This window comes from Aythya ferina (genome assembly GCF_964211825.1).
Source record: "Aythya ferina genome assembly, chromosome: 3".
Taxonomy (NCBI): Eukaryota; Metazoa; Chordata; class Aves; order Anseriformes; family Anatidae; genus Aythya; species Aythya ferina.
In genome coordinates, this window is record NC_140298.1 from 70,372,766 (window position 1) to 70,394,833 (window position 22,068).

At 39.2% G+C, this 22,068-nt stretch overlaps 1 protein-coding gene across 3 annotated transcripts in view; it reads left to right on the top strand.

Moving 5' to 3' along the window:
• The window catches only part of CRYBG1 (crystallin beta-gamma domain containing 1), a 95,689-nt gene that overhangs the window by 54,135 nt on the left and 19,486 nt on the right, over nucleotides 1–22,068 (top strand). For all 3 annotated transcript variants that reach the window (XM_084514547.1, XM_084514548.1, XM_084514549.1), the window contains 12 exons: nucleotides 150–1,639; nucleotides 7,124–8,585; nucleotides 8,670–8,846; nucleotides 11,110–11,157; nucleotides 11,256–11,374; nucleotides 12,758–12,911; nucleotides 13,856–13,995; nucleotides 16,590–16,716; nucleotides 17,046–17,081; nucleotides 17,466–17,608; nucleotides 18,349–18,475; nucleotides 18,584–18,729. In XM_084514547.1, the coding sequence (XP_084370673.1) occupies nucleotides 150–1,639; nucleotides 7,124–8,585; nucleotides 8,670–8,846; nucleotides 11,110–11,157; nucleotides 11,256–11,374; nucleotides 12,758–12,911; nucleotides 13,856–13,995; nucleotides 16,590–16,716; nucleotides 17,046–17,081; nucleotides 17,466–17,608; nucleotides 18,349–18,475; nucleotides 18,584–18,729 (4,169 nt within the window). The remainder of the gene's footprint in view (nucleotides 1–149; nucleotides 1,640–7,123; nucleotides 8,586–8,669; nucleotides 8,847–11,109; nucleotides 11,158–11,255; nucleotides 11,375–12,757; nucleotides 12,912–13,855; nucleotides 13,996–16,589; nucleotides 16,717–17,045; nucleotides 17,082–17,465; nucleotides 17,609–18,348; nucleotides 18,476–18,583; nucleotides 18,730–22,068) is intronic.

The window sequence follows — 22,068 nt, forward strand, 5'->3', positions numbered from 1 at the left end:
TTTTCAGTAAGCAGTTAGGCTTTTTTCTTGTTTGTTTTGTTTTCCCATTTATCATACCCTTTTAATTTCAAGGTGGTATTAGTGCAAACATACTTATTAAAGAAACGTGTTTGGCATTAACCAAATGTTTTGTTTGTTTGTTTTTATAGTCCACCTCGCAATTTCCAGATTGTTCGAGAGAAGAGCACAAAAAGAAACCGGTTTTGGAGAGACTTGGAAATCTGTTTGGTACAGGGAAAAGGAAAAATGTCAAAAGTTCGTTAGATCACACTTCCCATTGGAAAGGGGAGAGGTTGGTTTTGCCTCACAAAGTGCAGCCAATATACTGTAAACATCTAAAAGAAGGACCTGAAGCTCTTCCAGTACAGAAGCAAGTGAGAAACGTGAGTGGCGTCTCTGAGACACAGGAATATAATTTCAGTGGGGAAGCAGGAACTCTGTATCACGATACGATTTCAGAATGGAGTGGTAGAGGAGTCTCTTCTGACAGCGAGTGGTCACCAGACTGGAGCAGCAGCAGTGAAACCATTAAAAACTCTTTCTTTGAGAGTAACCTGAATTTGGAAACGTTGGAACCAGAGAGGGAGTCTGTCCCAGATATAAATAATTCCACAACTCCAGATTTTATAAAAAGCTTGAGGAATTTGTCTAGTGAAGATTTAGAAAAGAGTATCTTAAGCCACAAGCAGCTAGTGAACACGTGGGTGTCTGAGGAGCCTGGGCATGCAACGCCAAAGGATTTGCCATACAAGCTGGAAACTGTGGCAAGTGAACGCCCACATTCTGCTAGAGTGCTAACAGTTGATATCTATCTTAGAAAAACAGACGAACTCCTTAATGAACCTGTGACTGTTATATCAGAAGAAAGTTGTGGTGATTCGGACACGATGGATAAGAAATCTGCTAATAAAAGATCTGGGAAAAGAAGAAAATCTCAGTCATCTAGTGATATTCCAAATGGAGAGAGAAACCAGAACGAGAACACTGCAAGAGAAGACTCCGTTTTTGAGGATGATGTCCCTTCCGAGGTCTTTTCAGACAAGGTTATAAACTCGGAAAGAAAACTGAAGTCTCCTCAACAGACTCCTGAAAGGAATTCCTTTTCCCCAGGTAATAACCCGGACCTCAAAGTTGTATCTTCTCACAAAGGCACATCCAAAAATGAAACTGACAAATGTAAACAGCAGATCTCAACCACGACCCCCACAAGGAGAAGGTCATATAAAAAGAACCAGTTGGATGCTGTCCCCACTTCCCCTACTGGTTTGAAGAGTCAGATAAAAGATTACTCCTCGAAAAAGCAACCTTTAGCATCAACGGAGAGTACCCCAATGACAAAAAGAACTTCTGTGGAAAAGGGAACTACACCTGGTGCTTTTGGGGAAGACAGCTTGGAGTCTCCCAAAGCTTCTTTGGCCGATAAGACAGAAAACAACACCTTGGTGTCTGCTGAAGGCAGAAATGAAACCAAGACAGGAAAGCATGGTAATGATTCTGATGGAAGAGCTTTCTTGCGTACCGATGGGATTAAAAATGGAGACCTATGTATGCCAGCTGAGAGACAGACAAGTTCTGATTTAGACAGCTTGAAGCTGAAGAGTTTGGATGCTTCCAAAATTGTCACGACAAAAATTAGCCTGTAAGTAACATAAACTACAGTTTACCTTCTCACTGTGGCTGTAATTTTGCCTATATTTGTATTTAAGATTGCATAGGAGCACTGGCTATGTATTTGCTATCTAGGTTATTTTCAGCTAATTAAAAAGTGGGGTTTGTTTGTTTGTTTTGGATCATATTTACAGTTACCACTTAACAAACACTGTAATATGCATGTGTTAGAAAAATAATTCTTTCATGTAGAGTCAGTTCATGTCAGTTTTGTTATATGGAATAATTTAATACACATAAAAACTGCTCTGTCGTCATTGTTGCCCCTTTTGTTGCTTGGATTAGCTCAGCTCTCATTGACCTTAATGTGGTTTTGCTGTTTCCAGTCAACTGAGGATCCGGTTGAAGATTTTGTACATTAAAATCCCCGAGTTAGGGATGTGTTCAGGTTATGCTTTGAAGCAGCAGCAGGTCTGCTCAGTTGTTATTTTATGAAGAAAGGTAGGATGCAATATAGAACTTACTTGGTACTTCAAATGATATGGTAAATCCTACACCAGGAATTTGAATACTTATGACAGCAGTGAAATGGATGTGCAGGATGAAGCACGTAAAATCTTACACATGGGCATAACATCAGGTATTTGCAGAATTATGCAGGTGTTAGTTTGCAGGATTTGGTTTTCAAGAGGTTGTCCTCTGTCAAGCAGATGTGATCTGCGCTTTCCTTAGTGTTATGAAGAGGCGGATGCATTTGTTGCTTGTGCTGTTATCAATAGTCTGATTCCAGCTATTGATTTCCTGGGTTCATTATAGTTTGGTCCTACAGTGAATCATCTTATTGCATTTTTTATTTCTGTTGTTTGACTTTCATGGGTACGTAATAGCAGGATTGCTGTCCTCCCTCTGCTGTATTGATTTGTAGGTCCTATCAGAGTCCACCTGAGGGACACTGAGTGTTCAGAATCGTCTTTTGCTTGTGTTAGAGGGTCAGGAAGTTCAACGTTACAGCTTAAGAAGCACACAGGCTTCTGGTTGTGCTTCTTCACATCTGTGAAGTATAGGAACTTTAGGAGCTGTAGCAGTATATACTTTGCACAATTTGTGAAATGCTACATCTGACTTGTTCCTTTTTAACTGAATTAAAACCACCTCCTGATGGTTTAATTGTGGTATTTTTCTGTATGGTGATACTTTTCCATCTGGCAGCAGAGACTTAAAGTGTAAACTCTGAAGTTGTGTATCTTCACAGCTTTGAAGGAAAGTGGCCCGCATATTTTTCTCTTTGTGTCACTGTCATTAGTGCTGATAAAGTTACCAGTGCTCGCATAGCTGGATTTTGTTTTTCTGGGTATCTGCGTGGCTTGCTGTACAGGGAATTATCTTCTGCTGTGCTCTTAAAGTAATAGCTGAGTACCCCTTCTGACAGCTTTCATTTTGATGATTAAACAGCCTGGTATGTTTCACCCAGTGTTGTGGGCTGTGTGGCACTTGGTGGCCTGACTTCAGCTGCTGCTGCTACAAGAACTTTAGCCCAGGGTGGGGACTGCCCTGGTGCTTCAAGGTTCCTGATGCACCCGACAGATACTATTGCACAGTTCCTGGCAGTTCCTTTAGCCAGAGGAATTGATATGGCCCAATTAACCAGTGTAATTTGTGGTCATTGCTGAGAACAAGTGAACTAGATAGCTGGATGTGAACTAAACTGCTATAAAATGGGAAAGGAAAAATGGAATGATGCCATTACTAGAAGGTTTGTTTGTGTTCTCTTCTTACTGCTTTGAACTAGAGAGCAGCTACTGTTTCCATTTTGTAAAGGTTAAAAATTACCTTTAGATACTCCATACCCTTGCTGTTTGAAAAACACTGATTCACTCAGACTCATTTGACTCCTATAAAATGGAATAACCAAAGTAGTTTTCACTTAAAATAAAAATACATCATGTCTGTTACTGATGACATTGTGCCAATTCTGGGCATCAAGGTACTTTAGGGACATTCTCAAAAGACGTTGGTTTTGCCAGTTCAAAGCAGTGATATAATTTTCTCTTTTCTCCTTTTATGTCTGTGTAAAGTGGGACTTGGAAGTCACAGGATACTTTGCTTTTAGCTTTTGAAAGCAGAATTTACCAGGCCTGAGATTAAATTTAGTTTTGTGTTACCTCTTATTCAGCACATAAAACCTCAGGCAGTAGTCACTTTGATGTGCTTCACGAAATTCCTGGCTTTAGTTGTCATATTTGATTTTCAGACATGGTTTTTTAGTTGCCTTTGTGTCTATGCCCACTTGTTGAATTATTCTGCTCTGTTAACATGCCATTTTTCATTGCTTGCTTCAATCTGACGTTCTGGCATCAGTTACGTGCTTGACAAGGTCGTTTGGACAGAAACCTTCAGATACGTGAGTCACCTTCTGTTTCTGACTGTATTAGAAGAGGGTTAACTGCTTGCTTCTGCAGGTAAACTGCAAGGTATAGCCTAAGAGAAGGACGTTGGTATTTCTCTTGTTCTTGCTTGTTCCTGGCTAGCAAACAGTTTGCAGATCAGCAATGGGTGGCAGCGATCAGCCACACCAGGAGGTGTGTAGGAGAGTGTTTGTACCATTACGTGAATCCATCTCTCGGTGTTTTCCCCCCATATTAGATGGGAGACTTAAAGGCTACTCAATCAGCTTGCCCTTCTTTTAAACAGGCTTAGAAGCTGAGAGATGCATCCTTCAGCTGCCTTGTAAATCAGCGTGGGGAGAGGTGTAATGAAAGGCTTAGCTACGCAAGGCCAGCCCTGCCGGATGGGGCTCCGAGGCTGAGCTTTCCACTGCTCTTCAGGCTGAGCTGTTTGGCTGCTGCTGTGCAGAAATACCGACGCGTAAAGTACAGGCTGCCGAAGCAGTTGTTAGCGTGAATTTGCAAAGCTCGAAAGTATACCTTTGAGGTGTCAGCTTCTCATTTCCATACGTTGTAGGTGCGGCTGATAACTCTCAGTGTTAACTGTTGCACTTGTTTGTGGCTAGGCGTACAAGGAAAGAAGGATTTTATCAGGAAGATGTGTGTTGTTTCGTTGAAACACATGTGATGGTGCAAGTGACGGGCTGACAAAAGGATGGTGTGGGAATGAGGCTGTTCAGATCCCCAGGCTGTTAGTGACACCCCTTGGAAGTACAGGCAGAAGGAAAGGAGAAGTACCACCATTGTGTAGTGTGTAGTGTGGTGGGTGAAGCTGCAGCCTGGATGGGCAGGCTTAAGTGTAGGCTGGCAGGAGCACAGCCAGCAGGTCCAAGGAGAAGGGGTTTGGTGCTCATGAGGCTGAATCTGGGCCATGTCTGGGCTACCTTCCCTCCTCTTCCAGATCTGTTCCCCAGGCACAAGAGAGATGATCTCAAACTGTAATGAGCCTGGTGGCAGGCTGCTAAGAAGGTGGTGGCACTGGGGTACACCATGTGAGGAGAAGCTGGAGCACTTTGGTTTGTTCAGTGGGGAGAAGGATATGGGCAGATGTTAGCATCATCTCTGCTTATCTCCACGGGCATCAGGAAGGCAGAGCAGCTTCTTCTCTGGCGTGCACTGAAGGGACAATGGCTGCGGTTGCAAGTGGCAACAATGCTCTTTTGATGGGATACCAGGCAAAAAACAGCTCAGAGGGGAAGTGGCTGACCTGCTGCAGTGCTCCTCTAGTGAGGCTGGGAAGTCTCCATCATGGGAGATGCTCAGAACTTGGGCAAACAAAGCCATCGGTAGCCTTGAAGCTGCCCCTGCTTGGAGCAGGAAGCTGGACTAAAGTCCCTTTCTTGTACACATTTTCAAAAAAGAAAAAAAAAACAACATACCATTAAGTAATTTAACTGTGAAAAGTTTAGGGAAAAACAGTTGTATTGGAAATGAAAACTAGGGTCTAAATATCTCAAATTTTGTGTTGTGTGATAGTGTCCTCTCCACCATCCTCCTCTCAGAAGGAGGACTTCAGCTTTCCAAGTGATTTTTATTAGCTTCTGTTTGAGGTATGGCCAGTCAGTCACTTTATAAGTTTGCTCTTTCGTGTTTTATTGGTCTTATGTTCTTCATTGGAGCCTTCCAGCCGTGAGCCAGCTGGAGCAGGCTGGTAGCTACGGTGAGCACTGCCAGGAAGTCTCCTAAAATACATGGGGATTGTAACAGCTACTTTCTGTATAGTTTCTTAGGCAGCTGATTTTGGGTTCCTTCTGGTGTGGTGGTAAGCTTTTCCCAAGAAAAGCTTGTGCAACAGAGAGGTTTTGGTAGGGTTTCCTTTATTACTTGGGCCAGGTTTCTTGAGGAAGAAGAGAAAGGAGTAGTTTCGGTGTTAGGATTTTTGTGTTAATTCATTCGTACCTCACACTTCATCACTGGGCTGAAGAGCTGTCTGGCAGCTCCGTCAACAGTTCATGTAGGAAAAAAGGAACAAAACGCACAAATACCAGAATCATTGATAGAGCTTATCAGGCCCCTGCAAGCTAATTTTTAATCATCTCCCACTGTTTTCAGTTTTGTTTCTGTAAATCCTCTTGCTGCAGAATGCCTCCAGATACCTTTTTGGAGAGCAGCTCTGTCTGTGAGGTGTCAGTGGGCTGCTTGGCACTCCTATCTGACTGATAAAGCAGGGCACGTCCTCAAAGTTTTTCACAGCTGCTCATACTGTTCCTGCAGCAGCAGGTGACACAGACAAATGCAATGCTTTTCCCTGGATCTAGGTGTTCAGATGAAGGAGGTTTGAAATGGTCACCTGTGCATCCGCAGCCTTCTGCCACAGCATACAAGTACTTTGCGCTGTGCCCTCATTTTCCAGCCACTCTGGTGGAGAAGTCTCTACAAGCGTTTCCCAATTCAGTTCTTGTAAATTCAGCAGGGTTAGTTTACACAATTTAAATTGTTAGCTGACTTTACCTGAAGGAAATGGGAGAGTCCTCACATGTGGTGTTGGTTTAGCCAAATAGTGATGAGCACCTGCAGTGGGTCGGGGACTATGATCTTTTCCACCAGCAATAATGAATCCAGAAGAGGTCTTTCACTTGATTTAAGGTTGCTTCTGCAGTAAAAGGACTGCAAAGAATCTGAACAGATGTCTTCAGAACTTGTTGGAGAGGTATATTCAAATGTTAACCAACTCATTATCACCTTAATGAATTGGGATTTGTTTCCTAAGCTCTGTAGGGAATTGCATGTGTATAATTTATTCTGCCTATTCACTATTAAATTTTAATGTCTGTCAGTCATAAGTAGTTCTCTGCCTCATTTGCAGATGCTGTAGGCTGCTGTGTTTCTGTTTTACAGAGCATTAAAGTATTAGGTGCATGTTTGAAACGTATTCTTATTTAGTGTCTAATTTATTTTTGTTGCTGTTCACGTAGCTGCTCCTTTTTAAATTCCTTTTGAGAAACCGAAATTTGAACTGAATGTGACTATGGAAAAAATCATGATAATGCTGCATTTTGTTGTTTTAAAAACTGTTAAAAGTCTTTTCAAGGTTACTGAAAGATGTAACTATATCACTTTGCTTCCTGTAGTCCAGCCAAGCCGAAGAATGTAGAACTGAATTTTAAAGCACCTACAAATCAAGACAGTTTAGAAAGTGAGCAGGATACTCTTGAAAAACCAGTTAATAAAACTAATAGCAGCATTGCCAACAAAATCTCCTTGTTTGAAAATAAATGCGCTAACCAGAGCCAGAGGCCTCCTGACATCTCTGCTTCAAAAAATAGTACTGTACCAAGCACATTTGTTGGCAGAGCAAAGCTGAAATTTGGAAAACAACCTAAGGAAAGTGAATTGCCTGATAAAACGTTAAATAAGCAAAACAGTCGCCAGAAGATATTCGAGAATGGCACATCAGAGAAGGAAAGCACTGTGGAATTAAAAGGCAAAAACGAAGAAGGCTCTGCATCTCATGAGGATGTTGGGAAGGCAACGGAGCTTAAAGTAAAGGCTGCAATATCCCTTTTTAACCAAAGTAGCAAAATTGATGCTAGCAGTGTCTCTCTGAAGCAACTTGATCCAGAATTAACCACAGCTAAAAAAGAAAGTTCGCCTTTTAAACTGTCTTTGCTCTCACCTGTTAAAAGTGAAAGCGCTCAAGACAATTCCTCCCAGAGAAATAACACAAGCCCAGAATTCCCCAGAAATGAAGAAAAGGTGCTGTCAGACACAGAGGTTTTATCTCCTTGCAGCAATGATAAATGTCCTCTACAATCTCCTCAGGTTTCTAAATCAGAACCTCAGAAGATGGAAAATGGAGATAAGAAGGCGAAGCCCGGAGACCTGAGCTTTGAGGCACTGCAGCAAGATGACAGCAGTCTAGGTAATATATCGGTATCAGAGCACAACAGCGATGCACAAACGAGCCCAGGCAAAACGTACAATGGCTCTGCTGAAGATGATAGCATTTTTGATTCCCCAACTGACATGAAGAAGTTTGCTGAAACAATAAAAAACTTAGACAGCTCAGTTTGTTTACCACAGAAGAAGAAAAGGTCGAAGCTTCCCAAGTCGCCAGCACCCCACTTTGCAATGCCTCCGATTCATGAAGACAACTTAGAGAAAGTATTTGATCCTAGTGTATTTACCTTTGGTTTGGGACTCAGAAGGGAAAAAACACAGGATCTGTTACCAGCCCAACAGATTAAAATGCAAAGTTTGGAAACGATAGCCAGAGTGAGGCCCAAGCGTGCATCGACAGAGCAGAGCATAATATTTAAAGCTCTGCAATCATGTAATAGAGATGAACCTGCCTTTACTCAGGAAATAAATGGAAAAGAGATCAATGATGGTACAGATGGTGAAATTAAGAGATCCCGCCTTGAAAAAAGCTCACTCTTCTCAAGCTTGCTGTCAGCTACATCTAAAGAAAAGTTCCTTAATCCTTCCATGACTTCAGTAAATAACACAACAGCTTTTACAGCTGAGTCCTCGGGGATGCCTTCTTTACAACAGGATGTTCCTGGGCCATTCAGCATGCCTCAAAAATCGGAGGTAATAAAGATCATTCATGAAATGCACCCATGTAAGATTCTGTTTAGCTGCTGGATGGCTGCTAATTTTGATTTTGCAATTCAGTGTCTTTCAGATATGAAGTTTCCAAGTTATGTGGAGAAGTACATGCAACCAGATAGCGCAAAAAAAGAACTAAGCTTACAAATGCCTAACTATGGGAACCCTGAGAAAAGTTTTTCCAGCTGGTTAGGGACAAACAGATATGAATCAAATGTCCCCACTGGTTTATTAGATGTGGATGTAAGTATCATGTCATTTAAAGTCTGTCTGGAAAGTTACCAACTTATACATTTTCTGTAGACAATATCTGTACGTTGTTTTTGTTTAGTTTCCCCTTTTGGTGGAATAGGCGTAGATTATAGCTGGACAAAATCAGCATGGATGTAGTAGCATTTTTATTTGATGTTTGCCACACAAAAATGAGGTGCATGCAATGGCATCTGTTAACACGATTGCATTTCTTTGTGGTGCCCCTATTCTGAGACTCTTCTCTATTATAAATTGTGTAAGTCTGTTTTTTATCGTAAATTGCTAGGATGCTTTCTGCAAACTTCAGAAAACTTGAATCTACTTCTTCTTTTGGTACTAATCCCTCTGTTCCTTTGGTAAGACATTCAGTCATTGCACTGTTAAATGAGTAGCAGAGCAAACTCTGTTAGTCTATCCTTTCTGCTCCCAGTATTCCCATACACTTGGTAGAAGGTATATAGTCTGTAGGAGTAATTTAAGAATTGATTAGTAGTGCTTGTTGAAAGTGCTGCTGCAGTGGAAGGATGCCCCTTGGTCTGACTCTGAGCATGTGTTCATCATGAATAGAGGCAGACCTGCATTTTCCCTCAGAGGAAACTTTACCCTAATGTGGGATAATTGATTTCGATCTTCAGAATTATGAATCAACATGCTATAGCATTCACTCTTTCTGTGGATGTTGGTCCTTGTTGTTGCCCAGGAGGAAAAATATGATGAGGAAATTGAGGAACCATGGGAAGAAATATGTTCTCCAAAGTTTAATAGTGATATTAATGTGATTTGTGGAATTGAAGTAGCATATCATAAGCTTGAGAAATACTTTTTCAAAGCAGAAGATTATCTGCTGTTGCAGTTCTACTAAAATGTATGGGAAAGTAGAAATAAATTCTTCTTTCTTTGCCTTGCAGATAGAAATCAGCCATCCTACCTTGCAGTTTTGAGGATGTAGATTTTCTATCACGAGAAGTTTTTAATTAATGTGGGGATGTAAGTTAGGGGGTTTACTTGCAGTAGTGCAGGCTTATGCTGCCAGTTAAAAAGGGGCTCCTACTCTGGATGGTGCGGCTAGGATTTCAACACCTGAATTTGAAACTAAATGACTAATACTGATGTTTTGTCACTTAAATTGTTGTCCCAGAGTGAGCTGCAATATTTCATTAGAATATGGAGGCCTGATGTGGCAAGGGTGTGTATCCACACATAGGACTGCTCTTGGGAAAAACCCATTAGGCTCTGTAGGGTTTCAGGACTTCTGCAGCACTGTTGCTGACTCTGAAGTGTCTTGCTCAACTTAAACAGGAGTCAAAAATGTTTGGGTGACATCTTTCACTGACTAAGATGATGGTGATGAAGAGGCTAAAGGGTAGTGTGAAGGAAAACAGTAAGGGCAGCCTAAAACAATGACTCCAGCGTTCCTTAAAATACAGAGCGAGTTCTAACTGGAATTGAAGCACAGGCTGAAAAACCAGTCGTGCTTCAACTTGTCTTGATGATGCCTACAAGAATCTGATGGTGGTTAGGAGCTCTGTCCTGGGACCGCTGCCTTGCCCTGCATGGTGGCTAAAATGTTCTCGTTAATTCCCTGCACGTGTTGCTGGTTATCTTAGGCTGTGAGCTCTTTGGGGGCAGGTTCTCTCTTTTGGTTTGTATGAATATTATCTAGCAGAGCAAGACCCTGTCCAAGAATGAGCACTTCAGCCTTTGCTAGGAAACCAAACACCTAATTGCAACCCTTTCTTTACTTGTTTTGAGATTACGTGATACAACCACAGCTTTTTCCTTATATTCTGTATGGTATAATTCACCACTGATGTAAAACTATTGCTTTAGATTTTGTATACCTGAGTGCGTTTCATTTGTTCTCAGCATTTTTAGTCTGTCATGTTGCACAGAGCCTCACACTTTTTGGAGAATACTTACCTTGCTACTCTTGTCTGAAGCTTCTGGAATACATAGGAAGATGATAAAAAGGATTTTAAAACATTTCAAATCTGAGATTACTTGTCTCCAGTGAGATGATAATTCAGAGTTTATTTAATAAAAAATTAAGTGTGTAATTCATACTAATATATAGCTCTTCAGAAAGAAGGAATTGAAGCAGGAAATAGGTTTAGGTGAAGTGTTACCAACTTTTTACTGTCCAGAATAACTTTTATTTTGTTTCACTAACTTATTTTAATAGCTGAGCATCTTTATTGAATAGGTTTATGGTTTGTTTTGTATTTGTGACTTTTCTCTCCTTGCTGTCTGTTAGGCACTTTCAAGAAATGGACAAAGCAAAATCAATCCCAGACCTGGGAAGGTAAGATCAATTTTATGATCTTCACTGTTCCTCTCTATCTTGCTATGCTTTTAAATAAAGAATTATATGTTTTTGGTTTTGTTTTGTTTTAAACACAGTTAGTGATATACTGTGAATCAGACTATCAAGAGAATGGTATTGAAGTTTTCCATGACGTTGTGGATTGCAGTTCTTGGGTTCTGTCACCTACAATTTTAGTTAAAGTCATCAGAGGATGGTAAGAGAGAAGTTTTAATTCTTTATCACTGATTTGTCCAGAAATCCTTTGGAACAGTACAAGTAGTAATTCATAATAGGGCTACTTTGGAGGTGGCAATGTAATGTAGACACCTTTGAAAAGGAAATGTGGTATTTATTGTACCTCCTGCAATAAGAATGATCTGTGCTAGCTGACTTTGCTGATAATTGGATCTAGTGTTACCATCTGGAGGAGTGCAACATTTTACCCTGGTGGGATGAAAAGACAGATTCTGTTCAGTTTCGCTGCCCTTTTGACTCCTCTCTCCTTTATGGGTTCCTGGGTAGTATTTGAATTGGTGTAAAAGGCTAGCAAAGGATTTGAAAAGTTTTGATGTGGGTTTAGGCTGTGTTAACCTGGATGCAGAAGATGAATTCCTTGTCCAAAGGTATGAAACAATGCTGTAAAGATAACAGACTGTTTCTGTGGTGAGTCCAGAGGAAATTTTTCTAAAAGCCAGGTTATATGAGAATAATTCAAAACAAGTTCATCTCCTACTTTCTTTGCAGCATTAAAGAACAGTCATTACTGGTGTGGATAGCATGGCAAGTTAAGTTGTGACAAGGCTATAATACAGTCAAACAGCAGGTTCTCAAAGGGAACGATCCAATATAAAGCTGGAGCAACAAGGGCCAGCTGCAGTAGGAGATACTAGGAAGTGTGCTGGTTTCTGAACGAAAGTCTTTTGGTCTGTGTGAACCAGGACTCTCTTCTTGTCCAGCATGTTTTCACTAAGAGCTACTAGGAGTTTCACTAAGAGTTATTTTTGTTTCTTTTTTCCTCCCCTGCAACTGAGAGCTCTAGGGGAGTGTTTTATAATTGCAGATGGATATAGTTTTTTATCTAGTTAGCTATTGAAACCTGCAGCTAAAAATGAAGTTGTACTTGTCTTCTGAACAGTCTTATCCTTCTGCACATCAATACCAGCCTGTGTAGAACTCCAGGCTGCTGTTCACAGGATTCAAGCAAGTATCTTGTCTGTTTATACATTACACAGCAGTCTGCAGTGTCAACATTTTCTGACCTACATATTGGTTCTGATTAATATCTCATGCAAAAGTCTGGTATACATAGACAGCACTCCTGTCCCAGATCATCAGTTTAAAGAGGGTGGAGGAGTAGTTTTTGATGAAATTACAAAGTCAGCAGTAGGCATCTTTATTTTTATCATTGCTTTTAAAAATATCACAGAGACCAGAAGTGACTTGCATCAGCAGTGTTGGGTCATTTAGCTGTATTGGGGTGGCTTGGAGGGTCTAGAAATAATACTTCTTGTGGAAAAAAAGTTATTAAATGGGAGCATGATTTTGGAAATCACACTTGGTAAAATGACATATAAAAATGAGAATTTTTTATTTTAAGCTGGATACTCTATGAGAAGCCAAATTTTGAAGGCCCCTCTGTTCCTCTGGAAGAAGGAGAGCTGGAACTCTCAGATATCTGGGGTGCGAGTGCTTCTGAAGAGCAAAATGAATGCAAATCTGTGGTGATTGGTTCAATAAGACATGTTGTTAAGGCAAGTAATGTAATTAAAGAAAATCTTACGCAAGTCTTAATGCTTGGTGAAGTTTTAGACTGATATAAAAATGCAGTCTTCGAGGTTGAATTTATTGTGTAATCACAAAATAAATGTGGGTGGATGGGGGGGTGGTTGTTGTTTTGTTTGGTTAATAATAGAAATTCTGGTAAAACTTACTAGAAGGACACATTGGGAAGAGAACAGTGTTCATCAAAATAGCCTCCAAAATGCTGCGGAAACTTAATATACAGTATATGCTTTTTAGCTTGGTAGGAAAAGCTTTCTAGAAAACTATCAGTAATTCCACAGGCTCCTAATTTCAGAAGCATGTGTAAGGTATTTTTGCTCATGTTTTTTTTAGTGTATTTATCAAACTTACACCCAAGACAAAACACCCACAAAGCTTTTTTGATATTAAAAAAATACACATATATGCACAAACTAACCGGGGAGTTCCACATATGGTGGAGCAACCTTCCTACCTGCACTTTAAACCTACCAGTAAGTATGTTTGCAGGTCACCAAAGTAAGCATGAACTATAAAGGTATTTGACTAGGAAAGAAAAAAAAGAGGAATATGCATTGCTTGTAACTACAATTCTTGTTTAAATTAATTCTTTTCAAGAATGTCTTGCTTGGTGTTATGTTAACTTTCAATTTGCTAGAGGAGGTATTAAGTGGTGAAAGAAGGTGCATTCCTGCCTAGATGGCAGAAGGTAAACAACGTACATGCTGGTTAAGAGGTTGACTGCTGTCTTTGTCCAAACAGAGACAGGCAACTGGCCTAGTTTTACTTTTATGACAGGTGGCTGATAATAGCCATAATTGACAAGAGGGGAAACGATTTAAAACAAACAGGAGTTACAAAACTGTTATCCACATTAATTACAGAACTCACAGCACAGATGAAGTGATTATTGCAATCTTCTTCATTTTGTCAGGATTACAGGGTCAGCCGAATTGATTTGTACACAGAACCTGAAGGGCTGGGAATCGTGACTTCCTTTTTTGACGACACTGAAGAAACAGGGGTGTTTGGCACCACGCAGAAGACTTGTTCTATCAAAGTACACTGGGGCATGTAAGCGCATAGTTCTGTGTGAATGTGTACTGCTATGAAAGGAATTGGTTTTAAACCACAGGTTACACCTATCAGACGTTCAAGCAGGCTATATTTATTCCAGTCATATATTTTGGTAGTTTTTGTTGACAGTAACGTTAGTACATCACTGTAATGCTTCACTCTTGGAGAGGCTGACCTCTGAAAATGTTTTGTGTTAGAGACAGGTTTTTTTAATTTGCATGGAGTAAAAAAAAATGTAGTAAAGGAATGAGTTTTTCTCTGCTGCTCTTTCTCATTCAGGCAAACTTATAAGAAATGAGAGGAGGGAGATGAAATGGTATGATAAAACCATCTTTCCCACTTGCTTCCATTTCTAAACTTTAACTCATACGAAAAGAAATTTTTAAGCTGTTATAAGATGTAGTGTCAAGTGTGGACTTGAGAAAGCATCCTTTTATTTCATGGTGCATTTTAGTTAGTGTTTTTATAGTGATGATTAAGAATGCATGTTATATCACCTGAAAACATCTGGCTATGTAAATCAGGAGTGTAATGTGTGCCATGAACTATGCAGATTTATGTTAAAAGAGACCTCCAAGAAACAATCCAGCTACTGTAGAAATGGCAATTTTGATACCTTAATAAGTAAACCTGTAAATCAGTACTGAAAATATTCCTCAAAGTGGCATGGGTAAAACAATGCAGGAGAGGTAGATTGCTTTCAGAACAAGTGAGAGAGTAGAACCACTCTCAGTAATCTTAGGTTCTTCAGAGCATTTTACAGGGTGTACAGACATTGGGTGCTACCTGTTGGCTGTGTCATGTTTGGGCTCTGGTAGCATTTGCCTTTCTCCAAATGTTTTATTTAACTACTGAAAACTACCCAGCTAAAGACGAATATTACATATTGCTGCAGAGATGTATTCAAATACGCCTCATGATGGATGAGACATTTTAGTTATCAGATAAAATACATTTATCTAATTAAATTTTTACATCTTGATTTAAGAGGAAAAAAAAAAGAAGCACTCGGGTATGTAGGAAAATTTTAAGATGTTCATATAACTGGTTCTCTGGCAGAAGTTTGTGTTGAACTGCAAGCAAATTACATATCTGATTTTATTACTCTTGGCAGATATGTTATTTGGAGGTTGGTTATCAACTGATTCCATCTACCTCTCAGCTTTCCATCTCAGAGGGTGGTTGCACACTGGAACAGGCTCCCCAGGGAAGTGGTCACTGCACTGAGCCTGTCTGAATTTAAGAAGAGATTGGACTGTGCACTTAGGCACATGGTCTGAACTTTTGGGTAGACCTGTGCGGTGTCAAGAGTTGGACTTGATGATCCTTAAGGGTCCCTTCCAACTCAGGATATTCTATGATTCTATGATCTATCTCTCAACTTTATTTCTGGTTTTTATATCAGTGTGAGAGTGTTTTTTGCACTATATCTGTGTAAACTAGTAAAGTCTTAATTTCTCTCTGTTGCATTTGGCTCTCTTGAGGGAAAGAGGACTAGTATTTCAATCAGGAAACGAAACAGTTGGAAAACAATCTCTTGGGTACTAGTCCAGTGTAGAAAGATGTCACTTCTTCTGCCAATTGCTTGCGTGAGAAATTCAGTAAATTGCTGCTGCTTTTCTGCATTTTGCAAGTTTTCTTTCCTTTAGTTTATAAGCATGACATAGTTCACTGTACTGGCAGTTGAGGCAGGCTTTGATTCTGAGTCACTTTGCCATGTGGGTGTGGTTGTATCTTAAGGTTTCCCAGTGTGCGTGCTTAATTATTGTTTATTAAAAGCTGCCAACAAAAATGAGGCAACGTACCATTATCTTCTGATTGTACTCTCTCTTTGGTCTCCCATGTGTTTAAATTCTTGCAGTGAAGCTGAGGGCTTACTGAGCAGGGGGCGACTATGAAGCACATAATGCATCTAATATTTGGCTATAGATACCAATAAAATTAAAGTTCTTTGTTTCTTTGGAACCATATGTCTGCAATGAAACTATGCTAACTCGTGCCAGTTAGCATAAGCTCAGAACACGTCTTAAGTGATTACTGGTTAAAAAAGCTTTGAAAAACTTCTGTTGCTGTCCCGCTCAGTAATTTGGAAGTAGATTTCAAAGAAGTTTTTTTTTTTTTTTTTAACATATTAATTAGCAACAAAAGATTAGAGTTCTGTATCGATCAGATCTTGCAATAAATCCAAGTCTAGGGTAGCAGAGATTTTCAGCTTCTAGAAAATTTATTCTGAGTATTTTAAAGCTATTCTAAAAATAATACACAGCAACCTTAAATCTTGAAACTTCAGTCTAAAACTGATGATGCCCCCAGATAAGACGGAGTCAAATTCCTCACTGCCTGTTCACTGTACTGATTTTTTTAGCCTGCTCAAACAAAACATGCATTGTCTGTGGTTCCTGCACAGACACAGAAGTTTGCCAGTATACCAGCTTATAGTTGGGACCTTCAGTGGTAAAGACAAAGAAACAAAGGTTTTTTAGGAGTACAGTGATATTATTTCTAAAGTAAACACTTTGTCTTGTTCTTTACTGTTTAGAAATGTTTTTATTTTATTTTAATTCTTGCTTTCCACTCCTCCTCTACTTTAGATGGCTAATTTACGAAGAACCTGGTTTCCAGGGAGTCCCTTTAATGCTGGAGCCTGGTGAATATCCTAATCTAGCTTTCTGGGAGAAGAAAGAAGCCTATATTAGGTCCATGAGGCCCTTGAAAATGGTAAAATGTTGTTATTACTTGCAAGCTACATCGCCTTTTATATGTTAGAAATAGTATGTTAAGGTGACTAAATTTCTCAAGCCTCACAGAAATGTAAGTCTTTTAAAAAAAAAAAAAAAAAAAAAAAAAAAAAACATTTTAGCCTATAAAATTCTTGAACTTTTAACATCTGATTGCATCTATTTCTGCTTTTAATCTTCTTGTTCTCCATTTGTGGCCTACAAAAAAGATTTCATCCTAATTCCAGCTTCTTATGAAGAGTTGATGACAACTTGGTATAGGTGACTACTTATTTTTCTCTCTTTTTTATTTTCTTTCCTTGCCAACAGGGTGGTCGCAAAGTTGAATGTGCTGGAGAGCCAAAGGTAAAAATCAGTATTTATTTGATTGTTGAAAGGTATACTATCAACATACACATGAACTACATGTGGGTGGATAAATCTATCTTGATTGTGTACTGATGGCTTAGAGGCTGGTCATGCGGCATGCGACCACACCATGAAACTGTAATTTCTGAAAAATTTTTGCATCTATCACACGTACATGACAGTATTAACAGCTGTCTGGATAATGCTGACAAGTAGTGAACATTTAAGCCCCAATGTTGCGTGTCTAAGGGAAGATGTCTTAAAAAGAGACCCTATTACTTAGTTTCATTATCTTCTTCCTCTAGGCACCCATACAAAAGAAACTGACTGTTGTCAGAACTTATGCTCTGCAGCTTTTCTTTTACTTCATTTTTGTGACAGGTAGTCATTTATGAGAAGCCTTTCTTTGAAGGAAGACATGTGGAAGTAGAATCAGAGATCTTTATGCTCAATGACAAGGAATCAGAAGAAAAGAGAAGTCTTCCATTTACATCAGTGGGATCCATGAAAGTACTGGGAGGAATGTAAGTGGGAAAACACCAGCACTATTTCCCCTTCAGCTGAAGTGGTAACTCTGTAGATTGGAATTTGCAGTGGATAAATTCAGTACCTGTTTGCTTTTGTCTTCCTAGTTTTGTTGTTGTTGATTTGGTTTAGTTTGTGGGTTTTTTTGTTTGTCTGAGGTAAGTTTGCAAACATTCACAGCAATGACTGCATTCTTTGTCACCCTGATTTCACGGTTGTGAGAGAAGGGGTAGAAAGGCTGCCAAGCTGACAGAACAGCCTAAGTCAGCTAACTTCCCTCTCTTCTGTTGTAGTGCTGTTTCCATGATTAACTGTTTTAAACCTCAGGTGTGGATTAGTTACAGAATTTCATTTGGCTTTGGTTAGCGAAGGTTTCTCAAATTAACTTGAAGTTCTTTATCATAACAAGCCAGGAAAGGTGTGGTGTGTGGTGTTTTTTTTTTTTTTTTTTTTTGTGTGTGTGTGCCTTGTCTCTCCACCAAGAGTGGTCAACATAATGTCACTCTTCACTTTTTTGTTTTACCTCCGGGAAGTTTAGCAAGTATTTTTATTGGACTTTTTTCATGTTTGAAGGGATTATATAATTATATTAATGTCAATGAAAAAAATATTTAGGAGACTCCTATATGTGCAATGGAAGAGAGGAAAAGAAAAGAACAAATTTCACAATTCTTTTTGTTCCCTGAAAAGACATAGTGGCAATTCATTTTCACACACAGATTCTGTTGTTGTTATTTAGCTGGGTTGCTTACGAGAAGCCTGGGTTTGAAGGCCATCAGTACTTGCTGGAAGAAGGAGCGTATCGGGACTGGACGGACTGGGGTGGCTATGATGAAGAGTTGCAGTCACTGCGACCTGTTGTTGGCGTAAGTTCCAAGAATGTGCAGTAGAAATCTCCTGAGTGCATTGAAACATCATGTTGCATTTTCCTTATGGTGCTTCTCTTTTTTTTTTTTTTTTTTTTTTTTTAACAGGACTTCACAAGCTCCCATATGATAATGTACAGTGAAAAAGACTTTGGATCAAAGGGTTCCAACATTAATGTATTAGGAATTATTTCCAATTTGAAAGACACTGGATATGGGCTGAGAACACAATCCATAAATGTGCTAAGTGGCGTGTAAGTGATATTTTTAACTGTTGTTTAATTTTAAATATGCTTGTATACTTTTTAGAATTTCTGTGTTTGAAGATGTTTTTCTGTACTCTGATATCTAATGCCTCTGTGGAAACTTCAGATTAAATTTCCTGCCCTTGACTACAGCATGTTGGCTACAACATGGAAATGTTGGCTTGCTGACTTGCAAAGTATGATAGTATATGAGATAAGATCTCATCAGAGAGGTAAAAATAGTTTGTTCTTGTGGCTGTGTTTTTAAAAGCATTTCCATAACAGCAAAATTGTTTTGGAACTAATTCTAGGCTTGGCATGATTGACCTGAGGCAAATTCCTTGCTTTTTCTCAGGGTTGTGTGTAAAATGAAGTTATTTTCTGGAAAGTAACATTGCTTTTGCAGTGAATCCCATAGGTTAATAGTTGTAGTAAAAAAAAAAAAAACCAAAAACTATTTTTATTTATTTTATTTATTTTTTTACATTGAGGTTCCTAAATCTTTTGATTAAGACTACTCCTATTCCTGGTGCCTCTTGTGTTGTCACATGCAATTGATAAGTTTGTAAATCTTAATGTTTGATTTGTTGGGCACATCAATTGCAGGTTGAGTTCCACAGCCTTATAGACTGCATCAAAGTATTTTGGAAATATAAACAAATATTAGCAATCATGTCTCCAATACACAAACTCTAAGAGCACACAATATACAGTCTCTTTCCTTGTCTGGACTGCAGGTGACTTGCTGAAAGATCTGCCTTGCCCAGCCACACCCTAAATCTTTCCGTGTGTTATCTGTGTGATATCTCTGCAAATTTTGCCTGAGTAGAGACTGCAGAATCAAGCTCGGTGCATTCCAAAGGAATGCATTTGATTTGTGTACAATATGGTGTGACAGCAGTTTTTTCTGCACGGTGACCTTTGAAGCCACTGTGCCCTTTTGTCTTCTGTAATGTGCAAGGGAGATTCATGGGAAAGAGTCATCTCTGAAGGTTGGGAAACAAATTGTGGGTCACCTATCACACCCTCTGTGTAGTTGTTCTAGTAAATGTGACTGTTGCAGCTGAGATAGGAATCGTACTTTGTATGAGTATTCTAGTAATTAAGTGTGACTCCCATACTTTGATGGTTAAAGCGGCTAGAAGTTATTACAAACAAAATCTTTGTCCCACAGACTCTGCAATTGCTCCCGTAATCTCACCTTCTAGTCTCTTAAAGGTGTAATTTGTAGCATTAATTTTATTTTTTTTATTTAGGTGTATTGTTTGTAACTGGTGACCACCACTCAGCTTTTACAGTCTTGTACGACCCTTTCGTTTGCGAAGAGGTTGCCAGCCTCTTAGAGTTTTGTGGTGGTGGTCTTAGTAAATGCTAGTGTGTCAGGTAGTTGAGTGAATCATGTTAAGTCATTCTTGGTAATAAAATATTTTATTTTAAGTGATAAGTAACTGTTCAGGTAGAAGAATTTTATATCTTCCCTTCCTATCAGTCATACAGTGGTGAATAATCCATTGAGCAATTCCCAGAGCTATTTAGACTAGAACATATATGATGTCACAGCGAACTGTTACAGGTTCAATAAAAGCTTGTCCTAAGCAACCTTCCTGGTATCATATTAAAAATACTTCATTAAAAAAAAAAAAGTTAAACTGCAAGAAGCACTGAACCTTCCTTAACATTTTTTTTAACTACAGGTATCTGTAGTAAGCAGTTACAGCAGTAACAGATAACCTATGATATAAGCAATATTTCAATGCCTTTGCTTAATCTATTGTAAAGACACATTGAAAAATATATCCAAAGATGGTGAGTGACTCCTTTTAAATTAAATTGACTCCTTTTAAATCAATAAATGATTTGCTTTTGAGCATTCTTCAGAAATCGGACAAGCACAAAATCCAGGGTATTTTGTTCTTCTATCGTTTGGGGCGGGAGAAAGGAATTCAAACTACTTGAAAATAGGAGAGGCCTTTCTTTCTTAAGTAGGATTTGATCTTTACTCCAAAGTTGGCAAACTGTTAGTGGTGGAAAATGAAAGTATTTAGTAGCAAGAGGTAACACCCTTTACAAGTTTAAGCAAGTACTAAAAGGAACTATGTTGTACAATTTTGACTTTCCTCTTTGCTTAATAATTCTTCAAGCTTATATTTAATAGTGATCAAAATCGCAGGAATTGCGTGCTTCAAAATGTGCCTTTTCTTTATCTGTAAACATGGAAAGCTTTTGCCAAAAATACTGAAAAAGCCCCTGTCTTTTAACTTGGTTGAAGAACTTCACAGATGTGTGTTCTTCCTAGGTGTTTGTTTTGCTGTGGTCCTGTAATTCTTACAGGTTTCCTTCCAATTTTCAAGTAATTAGTCCATAGTGCAGATTTGGCTGCTTTTAGTGCATATATGTGTAGGGATATTGAGGAAACATTAAGTGATGAGTAGTTCATATGCAGGAGCCAGAATGTAATATATTGAATCTAGACATATGCAGGGGGTAATGTAAGGGAAACTAAAGACGCTATGTACAAAAACAAACCTCCACTGAGAAGCTTGAAAAGGTTGAGAGCCCTTAGGTACTCTGCAGGAGGACATTTCAAACAAAGCTTCCTCTTCCCTCCACGTCTGAACTGAGCTGAGCTAACACTGAAGAGAACCTTTCAAGGAGTCACAAAATCCAAGTTCACAGGTCCGTTGGTACTAGAAATCACAAGCAAAAAGGGGTGCAGTAAATAACCTGTTTCCCCTCTTTCCTACGAAGAAAATTTTATTACCTCTTCCTCCCTGTTAGTCATGCTAAAAATCTGCAAGTGCCAGTTTTCTCCCTGGCCCCACGTGGTCTATGGTTACCTTATATAGGCTGATTTAAACCTGTTGTCTCCGTGTTGTATTATGGATTCTATTTCAGACCTAAAGGAGTGCTTCTGTGTCTGAGACCTTAACTTTTTACAGCTTTGCCCTTTAGTTTAATGAAGATATTACCATTTCTTCTGTAGCTGAGAAAGAGATGTAGGCCCTTCCAGCAGGTAGTCTGTCCTATTGTAAGGTGAGTCTGAACAACACAAAAAGTGGGATTAGTCCTCTCAGCTGATTGTAGGAAGAGCATATGTAATAAGAAATGGCCAATGTTTTAAAAGACAAAGGTAGGTAAGATGAATCCTGAGCTGACCATAGGAAAAGCCATCTTTTAGCAAGGTATCTGTCTCAGGATTCATTTCTTGGCTGTTCTTCCAGGGACTGTTTGGAGTTGCTCTTACTAGACATCCCATACTGAGGCTTTGGGGAAAGATACTCTGTCTGTACTATCACTTGCAGTATATAAAAGTCAGTTTTCTCTACCTGTCAGGTTCCAGTGGCACAG